This window comes from Rhodamnia argentea, chromosome 9 (assembly GCF_020921035.1).
Source record: "Rhodamnia argentea isolate NSW1041297 chromosome 9, ASM2092103v1, whole genome shotgun sequence".
Taxonomy (NCBI): Eukaryota; Viridiplantae; Streptophyta; class Magnoliopsida; order Myrtales; family Myrtaceae; genus Rhodamnia; species Rhodamnia argentea.
Genome location: NC_063158.1, coordinates 26,077,811 through 26,089,808, shown reverse-complemented (window position 1 = coordinate 26,089,808; position 11,998 = coordinate 26,077,811). Strand labels below are relative to the sequence as shown.

The window sequence follows — 11,998 nt, the reverse complement described above, 5'->3', positions numbered from 1 at the left end:
CCTGCAATTTGATTTCTCGACTTAGGAGGCCGATCGAGTACGTCAAGATTTCGGGAGATGCATATCTAACGCGGGCCTTCTCGTGAGAAGATCTTTAGGCTGTACTTCCCTGTTTGATGGGTGTCGGATGGTGGAGCGATGCCGGATAGTTTATCTTTCTCTCCCACCTGTGCATTGCACGCCGGTAATGGAGTGATGTATTTGGATGTCAATGACCACAGTAAGAGGCCACCCAACTTTGGCTGAAAAGACAACGAGTTTAATAATGTAACATCATTCTTAAGTTGATTCAACATGAAGCCAATGAAGAAAAATTTGCATCTTTCCTGTGCTTCTCCACTTGTGTCGAAAAGGGGGAAGATTCTATGAGAATCCAACTAAAGGACACATTGGGAAAAAGCAAGCAAATTACACAAGATACATGGGGGACTGATATTTTTAGGTTCCACATGCTTTTTATATAATTGAGGAAAAAGCTATATATATCATAAGAACCATCTTTTAACTTTTCAAAGAAGTGACCGACAAGCTTGGTGTCGATGATTTCGCCCATCACTTTTCGCCGATCTATCTTAGATGATGGAAGCTTGATAGACTGCTCTTTTGCCGACTCAATTTCACTCGGGGGTGAGCGACCAGACCGGTCAACCCAAAAACTAGACCGAACTCGCCTTACCAAATCGGTTCTAGCAAGAATCGGTCCGGCTCTTGGTTTCGGAACCCTAGAACCGGCTTTCAAAAACCTCATTAAAAAATAGTGAAATGCGACCTATGGAGATAGGTACGGGGCAAAGGGACGACAATGCATTGTTGCAATGAAGGTGTGGAGCGAACAGCGATGGAGGCCCTACTGGGGTTGAGACAGGCTTAGCGGTGGATGGCGTTATAATAGTTGAATACTAAGTTATGCTTTCACATAAAAGTTTTCAAATAGTTAACGGTAATCTCACAAAATCAAAGAGAAGAGAATGGGGGGAGGGCTGGATGTTAGGTTTAGTTTTTTGGTGTAGATTTCTCTAGAGTCATAATATTTCGGTCAATTCGGACGACTAAATCAGGTCAAAAAGTCTCCTAATAAATAGCAAGAAATTTTCATCCCATAAAGAGCTCTCTTGCAATGAGAGGTTAACTACGAAGATTACCAATGGACAATTAGCAATCCTAATCTTACTCCTTTTAATTACTTGCACGTAAGCCCCGTCGAGTTAATGCTTTTGATCCTAAAAAAAACTGCTTAAAAATAGGAAAACATATATTACGTTAGGGTTAGCATTTTAGGAAGGTGGTCTATCTGTTGAAAATATTGATTAGGGGCAGATTCGAACTCTTCTGGATGGGAAAATTGTTGTGCATTTTTTAGTTATTATTATCATCGAAGCAGTCATATATAAAGAAATAATGAAATAAACGCCTCTAAATATTTCTATACCGCAATCATCTTTGTCTATTTTATGGCTCGAAAACCGAACTCATAAAAGTTTACTCGAGAATGAGAACTAGCCTATTGAAAGGGAAAGCTACTAAAAAATTTCAAAACCTATTGTATCGGTACCAATTCGGTACTAAACCTTTCAATTATATTAATTTAGCACTAAACCTTTTGTATTTGTGTGTCAACTTTGGAAGGAAGTTATTGACATGGACACCGACCGTCTTACGAAACAGGCTAGCGGCGATGTGAACAAATTTCACAAATTTTAAAATTTTTCTATGTATTTTTAAAATAACTTTAATCTTCTTTTTCTTTGTATTTTTTTTTAGGTTGGGCTCTTCCTCACGGCCGAGTGAGGGCTGTGACCCTCACCAGCAGTCAACATGAAAAAGAAGAATAAAAGAAATACATATAATGAAAAAATTCACAAAAAATGTCTAAAAGATGTAAAATTTGTCCACTCGGCGTCAATCATGCCACGTAGGATAGTCGGCGTCCATATTAGTGATTTCCGGCCAAAATTGACCGAATGAACTGAGTTGGCACAGTACAAAAATAAAATAAAAATGAATTGGCACAAATTTGATAGAATTAAAAGATTTAGAGCTAAATTGATATCAATACAATAAATTTTGGAATTTCCTTTTTTTTCTTGTACTTTCCCCTTATACAAGCTATAACTATATGTGTGGGTCATCATAAATTAGTGAAGAGCCTGCGTTGCTTTACCTTAAAACAGGAATACGTAATAGATAAACGCAGACAACCAACCTTCACGTTTTAACTGCCCTTCCAACTGCCAAGTTCCGTTTCGTAGATCCTAAGGATATTAAGGACAAGCAAGCCCCTTGTTATGGATCTAAACCACGAAATCTTTCCTGCTTATCCTTAACAAACTTCGATTTCACTCAATTTAATCCCTTGGCTTGCGCATTCGAAGGGCACGGAATCGTAGTTAAAGAGTGTCATTAAGGGCAGTTACATAAAAAGGTCGACCACACCTTGTGAATCTTCATCTTCATTGCCCGATACACATGCAATGAAGACTGAAAGAAAGTACCAAAAGAATAAATGCTGAGCAACTTAGTTTTGCAGCTTCGTCCACGATCTTGCGACGATGACCATTCTCTTCATCTTCTTCTTCCTCATGATCTCCGATGGAGCTGCTTCGACGAAGGGCTCGCTTCTCGAGTTCTCGAGCCGAGACGAGCTGGTGGAAATGGCGGGATATGGCGAGAAGAAGGTGTCGACCGTCTTGGTTGCTGGCTCAGTGTCTTGCGCGGCTCGCTCTCTCGGCGATGCTCATCATCAACTTCCTGCTTGGCCAGTCTCCGGTTTTTACTTATGAACTCGAACTCTGCTATTTGAAACCCTCTATTGGAAGTATTACTCTTGAGTTGACTCAGACTTTGCCTATTCGCTATTGTCAATCAAAACACTAAAGCTAGATACGGCCTTCTTGATTATTTTGACTATTTCTGTAGGCTGACTGTGGTTAGAATCAATCTGCAGGTGCTTTGGTTGGTGTGAAATGTCATACAAGCAAGAACAAGATCAGTTCAAATTGGACTCGAGGCTTCACCGACGAATTTGGTGACTTCATGATCGACCTTCCTTCCCACCTCCATGCCATTCCGGACCTGCCCGAGGAATGCTCGGTTCAACCCCTCCGACTCCCAAGAAGCTCGCTCTGTCGACCGGCTCGTGGTCACAGACACAAGAGGCTGAGATTAGCTTCTGTCCGAGACGGGATTCGCACTTACAGGGCGGGAAATATAAGGCTCGTGCTCATGCAGTCCTCAAGGAATGCACTGGATGATTGAAGCAACAATAAGAGGGCCGTGAATAGAAATCTATGGCTAGTTGATCGTATAAAAACTTCACATCCCTACTTGTACAGTTAAGTTTAGACACCGCTTTGAGGTGCATCCATTCAGAAAATAGTGTTTTTTCTTATTCAACTTCAGGTGATGTGGGCTTTGTTTTTTGGGTTCAGGTATGGGCCAATGGTGGACAGGTTGGACCTGAGTGGTCTGGTGGGAAATCTTAGGCCCATCTATAAAATTCTGCTCTCTTTCTTTTGTTTTTTTTTCTTTTTCTGTAAAACAAGATTTTTGGGCCAATATTGCTCTTTTCTTTTATGTCTCAACCACCTTTAATTAAATTTTTTTTTTGAAATTTGGAAATCATCGGAAACTATTTTTCTTGGAGCTTCTTTTAGGGAAAATTACACAAAAGCCCTATGAGCTTTGGAGCATTGCATGTTTACCCCTGAACTTTGAACTGTTATGTAATACCCTAGAACTTTCATTTTCTTTCGACCATTGATATCCTGTTAATTTTTCTATTAGCATGCGATGCACATGATTTTTACGGGATAAAAGCGTACTTTCATATCATTTTTCGAAGCATATCTCTCTTTTACTCTTGATTGCGGTGAAGCTGAAATATTTTTATAGGACAAAAATACTAATTCTAGGAAGAAAGGTACTATCAAAAGTCATATTAAACATGTGTAAGCTGAAAAGAAGATATATTTGGCAAATGCACTAGCCTAAGGGATGTCAAGTGATGGCCTTTGGTGGGATGGGAAGTTTTCTTTTTCTGGAGAAGAGACAATCTGGGCGTGTCTGGTTGTGAGAGTTGGATGTGTTTGACATAGTTCCCCTCTGATCATCTGTCAATTTGTCGTGCAACAGTTGAACTACTCCTGTGCACCTGCATAGCTCTATTGAGCTGCTAATGCTATTGAATGAAGTTGGTCATTTTGTGCAAGGAGCTGCTGCTGTTGAATGGGAAGTCTGGTTTGATGCCATATAATGAAGTTCCATTTTGTGTAAGGAACTGCTACTGGTGTTGAACGAAGCTATGGGGTATGCTATTGAATAGACCCATCAAACGGGCAGGTCGGGTTGAGGTTGGTCGGATTATTAAGGCCAGTCCCGATAGACCCATTCATTGCAATACACCCGACTCATATTCCTAAAATATGATGATGAGCTGTGTTGCATCTTTGAGGCGCCGATGATGGCGACAACGAGAGAGAGAGAGAGAGAGAGAGAGAGAGAGAGAGAGAGATGGGAAACGCAAAACAAAGTAGGAGAGGCAAGGCTGGCAAGTGATGTTAGCGTTTTCTTTTTTAAAAGAGTCGCTAAAAACCGGTTCTAAAATCGGTCTGGGTGGATCTCCACCTAGAACCGGGAACCACACCGGTTTCAACCGGTTCCCAAAAAGTAAAACCGATTCCTGGACTTGTTTGAACAAGAATCGATTTCCGGCCTTATTTTTCGGATGGTCCAATCCGGATTCCAGGTAAACCCGGTCCGGTTGCACACCCCTAATAATCATAGAAGTGGGTTGAGTTTAAGTAAATTGCAAATCCATTTATGACCCATTTAATGATCATATCATGTTTCAATTTATTTATTTAATATAACTAACTCATATATTATCTCAGTTCATCATATATGGATTAAGAAATGGGTTTACGATCTATTTTGACAGGTCTACTATTGAATGAATCGCTATGTATATAGCTCAAGCCATCCGTATTAGCCGAACTTGATCTCAACTTCAACAGGAAGAGCACTTCGCATGGATACATATCGAAAGTATAAACCAAGAACAAGAATCGAGAAAGAACAAGCATCCATTGATACATTTCCATCTCCTCCTTTGCTCGTGCAAGCTCCTGCTTCAAGGTCCTCACTTTTCCCTCCAAGCCTCTGTCTCAGCTGGGAAGGAGTTCCCTTTCATCACCATCATCTTCATCGGGCATATTGCACTTGCTGCATTGTGATCGGCCAGCTTTTGTTTTCCACCTATCAGCCCTGAAAATACTTTCCCTTGATCGATTTGATGCTTTTGGATCCGCTCCCACGAAAAACTTGGACTTCCCTGGCATATTAAACCCCGGCACATCCGGTTAAACTTAGCACATCCGTGAAACCTTCTTCCTCGGTTTATCATTGTCCATGCCGTTTGCGGTGGTGTTTGGAGCAAAGCACCTCCGATTTGTCTTCAAAGCGACTGGATCGACTATATTGCGTAGAATGAGGTGTATGAAAGCCACATGTATATTTTCGTCCGTTCAAAAGTGACGAACTAAATGAAAGGACTTAATTGCAAGAAGTTGACAAGTTGTAGGATTTAAATACCCTATTCGAGAGTCTGAAGTGTACGAAGTTGATAAGTTTCAGAATTTGTGCCCTAAGTTTCGTAACTTTTTCTACGTCGTTCTCGAATATTTTTCAATTTAATCATTTAAATTTTTTAAATGTCTCTTAATATAGCCTTTCCGAAAAGGCGGGGAAAAAACACTAACGGAGTTAGCTAACATGTATGCTACCACCATTAACTTGCCATCAAGTTATATAGCTTGGCGTCTGCATCATCATTTCTCTCCGTCTCTCAAATGGAATGCACACTGGTGTAGCAACGGCTCAACCGACCACCATTCTAGTCGCAAGCCACCGCACTCAGACGCCACCATCACCAACGCGGCCAACAAGATACGCTTGACCACCAACAAGACAGACTCGACGGCCACCCCTTGGCTATCGCTCACTTTGCTCAAATGTCATCACGATCGACTCGATCACACAGGTCAATTGAAACTCGGTCTCAATCATCGCAACTATTAGCGAAAATATAAAATTTACCTTAATCCTCTATATCTTTTAGGATTGTGCATATTCCCAATGTATTTTATATCTCATTACCTTATATAGGTATCTTATAAAATTTATAAATAGATGCATATACTTTTTGTTACCACGCATCCAAACATACAAAAATTACTCAATTCTCTTCTCTGCATGTTTCTTACTTGCATCTATCGACGTCCAAAAGTTGCGACTGCACTATTCACTCTCACCTCGTGGTTGGCCATGGCCACCATTAACGGACGTTACGCACTCAGTTGGAGGTTTCCATCGAAGGGAGAGAAGAGCTCCCGAGGTTGAGCTATACACAGAGCTTCGGCACCGGGAGTGATGACGATGAGGCACTACGTGACGACACAGGCGACAGAACGACGACGACGACAGGCGGTAGTGTGAAGCTACAAATTTGAGCAGGGACCAAATTGAACAAAAAAGAATTTCAAGGGTAATATTAAACATGGATGAAAAGTATGGGAACTATTGTGAGAATACCCTTCTTTCTGGGGGGCCAAAGCACAAATAAAGAGAAGCTTGGGAAAGAGTGAAATGGAAGGGAACCAGGGATCGAAAAAGCGATGCACAGGTATTAATAGGGAACCAATAGCAGTTGATTAGCAACAGCATCATCTCTCTCATCTCTCTCTCTCGCTGCAGGAAGGGAGGTGAGGAAAAAGGAAAGGACTTTGTCAAATGATGACGTGACGAGCATTCCCGCACTAACTCCTCTTCCCACCCACATCATAATCACTGGGCCATCGTCCGATCTTCCAAGCTCATCGGAGCACAACACAACACCCTTCTTTCCTCTGTTGGTTTCTCGTTCTCGGGTCGGGGTCACTTGGCTCACTCTCCTCCTATTTCGTTTCCCTTTTTCTTTTTCGTGTTGTTTTTGTCCCTTCCCATTTCTCTCTTAACTCCGATTTTGTTCCTTCCCCCTTTCTAATTTTTAATCGTTGCTCCGATTTCTTTTACCCTTTTGTTCCTGCTCTCGAACAGGGCAATCCGTTTACCGTCGGTTCGATAGATTCACGCTTCTTGGTAGTGGGAAAGTAGCACTTTTAGGGGGGAATGGGTTCGTGGGTATAATCCTTAAAAAGCGTCGCAATCGAGCTTGAATTGCGCGAGTGGGGCTTTTCTCGTCTGATCTTTTTATTTTCCCTTTTTTGTGTTGATTCTTGAGGGATTCCCCCGCCTGTAGCGTAGAGGATAGATAAAAGAGCAAAAAGTTCAAAAATTTTGGTTGAAAAGATGGGGAATGTGAACGGAAGAGAAGATGGGGTGGGCAGTCCATCTGGAGTCGATGAAGAAGGTGGTGGTGGTGCTGGTGATGGTGATGGTAGTGCCCAGGATAGCATGGGTGCGGCCGATGTGGCGCACGTTGGCTACCCGGCGCCGGCTGAGTTGATGGGTCAGTCTCCTCCTCACAGCCCTCGAGCCACCCAGTCTCCTCTGATGTTCACTCCTCAGGTTGGCCCTTGTTTTTCCCTTTTCTATTTCTGGGTTGATTTGATTTTATGATATTCCCCACATTTGGAGGGTGCTAGATGTAATCCCAGCAAAATGATAAGTTGTAGTGGTTTTTTTTTGCATGTGGTTTCTTAATGTTCTTAATTTGATGAAGCTGTCTCTTGTTTGGTTTCTGTTTGGGAGATATTTCACTTTGGATCTGAATCTGTTGTTGTGAGCTTAGTAGTTCTTGTGGTCGTTGAAAGGTTGGTTGTCTAGAGAACTGTGATTAATAGTTGAATTGATTCTCTCTTAGAAAAATTTCTAGGATTTTGGATGGATGATGAATTACTCTTCTGCGTGTGTTTTTCTTTGGTTTTCGTCAGATGTTTGTGTATAGTTCAAGTGAATTCTTGGGTTTTCTTTTGGTTAAGAACATTTGGCGAGTGTCTTTAGCTGGACCCTTAGGTTAGTAGGCTTCAACTCTCGAAGTGGCTATAATGCTCAGCTGCTGCAAATTTCTGTGCAATTCCTTCTGGATCATGAAGATCCCGGATATGTGAAATTGGAGCATTCTTGCAAAAAGTATTCTTTCTCGGTTTATTATGTGATTTGCAATCCCCGTAGTTTGTAGGGCTTCTGTTCTGAGTTCCTTTGTCTAGCCCGATCTTCATCTGTGGGAGTTGAGCAACTTCTCATCTGTATGAGATCTTGTCGATCCCCTCTTTGCCAAACCAATTACCATGTTTTCATGTTAATGATTAATTCTGTACCTAGGTCAGAAATCAGTTTATTCCAGACAAAGGAAATATTTGTTTATTTTTCATGAGTTGCTTTCATTTAGATTTCTAAAAAGATCTAATTGTAGTTTGCTGTCTACTACTTGCCGGTGTCACCTTTAGGTCCCGGTGGCTCCACTACAGAGACCAGATGAGATGCATGTTTCTGGCCACTCCTGGATGCAAACTTCCTCGGGTTATGAAGATGCATGTAGTGAACAAGGGATACCGACCATGATCACGTGGTGTTATGGTGGTAAGGAAGTTGCTGTGGAGGGTTCGTGGGACAACTGGAAAATAAGGTTCCTTCCCATTTATTTCTTTGACTTTCTGTTCTAGTGTTGTTTCGTGCTTGATGATGTGCTGGAGCTGCACTGCACATGACCTCAAGTTTGAAATCTTTACCCTATTGAGCAGGATGCCCTTGCAGAGATCAGGGAAAGACTTCACAATAATGAAAGTATTGCCATCGGGTGTTTACCAGTATAGGTTCATTGTTGATGGGCAGTGGAAGTATGTGCCCGATTTACCCTGGGCCCAAGATGATGTTGGAGCTGCTTACAACATTTTGGACTTGCAGGTATGTTATTTTTTAAGAACATAAAGATGTTATTGTTATGCGAGGCTAGAAATGTCTTGACCGTGGATAGTTTGTCTTCAAGTGGGAGTAAGGTGCTTTCGTCGCTGGAAGGATGGTACGTTCTTTGACAATCTAATTTGAATTAGGGTAGAGTGCCAAGTGGGAGCTAGGAGGAACAGCTTCTTTGTCATTGACTGCCTCGCTCAACATTCTCTTATTACACTGGTCTTCTCCTTGGGTTTCTAACCTTGTTCTTTTTTGATTGGTTAGTGTTCTTACTCCTTATATGTGGGAGAACTTCCTTAATTCCACCTTCGGAAACAATGTTCTTATACTGAAATTAGTGACTTGGCTGTCCACCATCTAAATGGTCTGATAATTCTTATATTTCACAAACACAATAATAACTGTTTAAAAGCTCATGATCATATGATATTCAGATTGATAAATGGGCTCAATAAGTTAGTCTGTCAATGTCTTCCCAGCCCCTTGATTTCCCCAAACAAGGTAAATGATAACACTCATTCCAAAGGATGCTTCGGATTGTTGCTTTGGAGGAAGAATATCCTGATTGAGGCAGTAATTGCGCGCTCTATCCGTTCTCGGGACACGTACTGCTTTGATAATGGCGGATGCATGTAAAGAATTTGTAGGAATATCTGAGCTGCGAAATATCTGCTACGTGGATGGATATCCTACGTTCAAGTATTTTTAGATCTATCTTCTTGTTTTTTGGAACATGAGTAATTTGTACAAGTATCTCTTTCAAATGTTATTGATAAGATGATTGAAGGGATCTACAACTGTATTAATTGTCATATAGATCTTGATTCATCTAGGTACATGACACTATGTTCCTTTATTGTTTTGAGTAGCGTGCATGAGTTATTGGACAATCTGGATTCATGCATGCTATGGTCATATTGAATAATGCACCATTAGACTGTCTTTTTCACAAAGTTTGGGTTCCTCTTTCTTGTTGGTTAATCTGACCAGTTCATCATGGTCAGCTAGCATGAACGTCCTTCTATCAGGAAGCACCACGAGTTCACCTGACTGGATATTGGATACTAGGGACTATTGTCAAAGTGGCATGAAAAATCCACCACTTAGAAGTTTTAGAATGAAACAAGCAGAGACTGCTTTGTTAGATCAACTCAATCTAAGTTTTAGCTATTCTACGGTTGAAAATTTTGCATCATAGCTGGAAAGTTCCTTGCGGTGATGATCCCAAAAGAAAAAGTTTCTAATCAACTTGTTTTGCTAGAATGAATTGCAAGCTGTGAATGTCACGGACGTTTAGTGTCGTCCCATGACATGGGCATGTACTTAATGCACATGCATGATGCATGATGCGTGATGCATGATTTCGGAGGTGACCCTTGGGAAAATCATTAGTTTTAGGCGATTTTTTTCTGACATTAGCTGAACATCTTACACTTCTTTCAATGTTTCTTTTACATTTCAACAGTTTCTGGTTAATACAACCTTTTGGTCTAGGGGGAAACGACAGTTTAGAGAAATATTTAATATGGGTGACTTAATTTCTTCTCTGCTGTGCCGTCCCTTACTTGATGATTGTTTTCTCATGGAAGAGTAACTACTAGGTGAAATTTTTTCTATTATCTCAATGATAGAAATGTTAACCCATCAAGTGAATGGATTAGGGTGGTGTCGTCCTCCAATAATTTCATAGTAATATATGGCTTCAGAAGAATCGGCATGAGTCTGGTTTAGTTTCACGAGCATTCCTTGTACTTGCACACAATCTTTATGCTAGATGAGTTTGAGAATGGGAAATTCTTATGTTTTATTCTATCAAAGTTTCCTCTACAATACTGTCTCGTCATTTACATGTATTTGAGAAGGTCCGATCATGAATATTCCAACGGTAGGTCTTATTTGTCAATACTTTCCTTTCTCTTAACAAGGGATCACTCGATAGGTGAATGCTGAAATCCTGAAATATTTCACTAACTTCATGGATTTGGAAAGATGCGAACCAAAGTCCGTGTGGAAGGCCAAAGCACATGATTTTTGCAATTTTTGACATTTTTTCTGTGCAATGAAGCTTATGTCGTTGATTCACATGAAGTTTTAACAGTATCAAGATGGATCTCTTCTTAAGGCCACCTTAGTCATGCGGCCTTATATGTTTATTGAAGATGAATGAAGAAAATCATGAAGTTACAGTCTCACGCCTTAACTTGGATGTATATGCACCTGCGAGTGACACAGAAGTCCGGGATGTGTGCATGCTGCATCTGTGGTTTTTCCCAACTAGTTCATTGAGTTGGATGTGTGGATTATACTTCCCATCAAGTGACAGTAAAGAGCAAACTTTGCCAAAAGTGCACTCATATATGTGAAGTTACTATATGATTGCGCAGATTGGTTTCCAATTGAGGTGACCGGTACTTCTGATTTTTCTCTGCAGGATTTTGTTCCTGAAGACCTCGAGAGCATCTCCAGCTTCGAACCTCCTCAGTCCCCGGAGTCGAGCTATAACAACTTGTTTCTCGGATCAGAGGATTACGCGAAAGAGCCACCCATGGTTCCGCCTCACTTACAGCTCACACTTTTGAATGTGCCGGCACTCCACATGGAGATTCCACCGCCTTTATCAAGACCCCAACATGTAGTGCTCAATCATCTTTATATGCAGAAAGGGAAGAGCAGCCCGGCGGTGGTTGCACTTGGCTCGACACACAGGTTCTCAGCCAAGTACGTGACGGTGGTGCTCTATAAATCCTTACAAAGGTAGAGCATGCGTACATTGTATCTGAGTGGGCTGTGTAGTATTCAGCCGTCTTTGGAGGTTACTACCAGTTGATTAAGAGGGTAATGCATTTTGTCAGTGGCTTAAACTAGGAGGTCTAGAAGAGTCAATCGAGAGTGGAGCCTAATTGTAGTAATTTCGATGTAGACCATTTGATCTGATAGATGTTCACGTCGATTATTGGGTCTGGCCTCTTTCACGGTTTCGGCCGCTCATGCAACAAGGAATCTATCCAACTTGTAGTTCTGGAATTGCAATACTAAGAACTGTTCTCATTTTTGAGGAGAGATTGAATGACGGCCTTATTTAATCGTGTTT

At 41.2% G+C, this 11,998-nt stretch overlaps 2 protein-coding genes across 3 annotated transcripts; both read left to right on the top strand.

Annotated features, from left to right (window-relative positions):
• Positions 1-2,386: 2,386 nt before the first annotated feature.
• On the top strand, positions 2,387-3,363 carry LOC115742974. The gene is made up of 2 exons (XM_030677543.2): positions 2,387-2,766; positions 2,945-3,363. The coding sequence occupies exons 1-2, from the start codon at positions 2,550-2,552 to the stop codon at positions 3,253-3,255; spliced, it is 528 nt and encodes a 175-aa protein (XP_030533403.2). The 5' UTR covers positions 2,387-2,549; the 3' UTR covers positions 3,256-3,363.
• A 3,330-nt stretch (positions 3,364-6,693) lies between these two features.
• On the top strand, positions 6,694-11,978 carry LOC115742970 (SNF1-related protein kinase regulatory subunit beta-2). 2 transcript variants are annotated; one of them, XM_048284967.1, is made up of 5 exons: positions 6,694-6,923; positions 7,295-7,563; positions 8,445-8,623; positions 8,739-8,901; positions 11,339-11,978. In XM_048284967.1, exons 2-5 carry the CDS (start codon positions 7,345-7,347, stop codon positions 11,663-11,665), a joined length of 888 nt encoding a protein of 295 aa, XP_048140924.1. In that variant the 5' UTR covers positions 6,694-6,923; positions 7,295-7,344; the 3' UTR covers positions 11,666-11,978. The 2 variants fall into 2 exon arrangements, with proteins under 2 accessions (XP_048140924.1, XP_030533399.2); XM_030677539.2 differs by having other exon boundaries at positions 7,093-7,563.
• The last annotated feature ends 20 nt before the right edge of the window (positions 11,979-11,998 follow it).

What these genes read in the sequence shown, in the direction of transcription:
- LOC115742974 (XM_030677543.2), top strand. Translation starts at nt 2,550, where the DNA reads ATGACCATTCTCTTCATCTTCTTCTTCCTCATGATCTCCGATGGAGCT. An exon ending in TCCTGCTTGGCCAGTCTCCG is followed by an intron (nt 2,767 to 2,944) that starts GTTTTTACTTAT and finishes ATCAATCTGCAG; the next exon opens with GTGCTTTGGTTGGTGTGAAA.
- LOC115742970 (XM_048284967.1), top strand. Translation starts at nt 7,345, where the DNA reads ATGGGGAATGTGAACGGAAGAGAAGATGGGGTGGGCAGTCCATCTGGA. An exon ending in CTCTGATGTTCACTCCTCAG is followed by an intron (nt 7,564 to 8,444) that starts GTTGGCCCTTGT and finishes TGTCACCTTTAG; the next exon opens with GTCCCGGTGGCTCCACTACA. An exon ending in TGGGACAACTGGAAAATAAG is followed by an intron (nt 8,624 to 8,738) that starts GTTCCTTCCCAT and finishes CCTATTGAGCAG; the next exon opens with GATGCCCTTGCAGAGATCAG.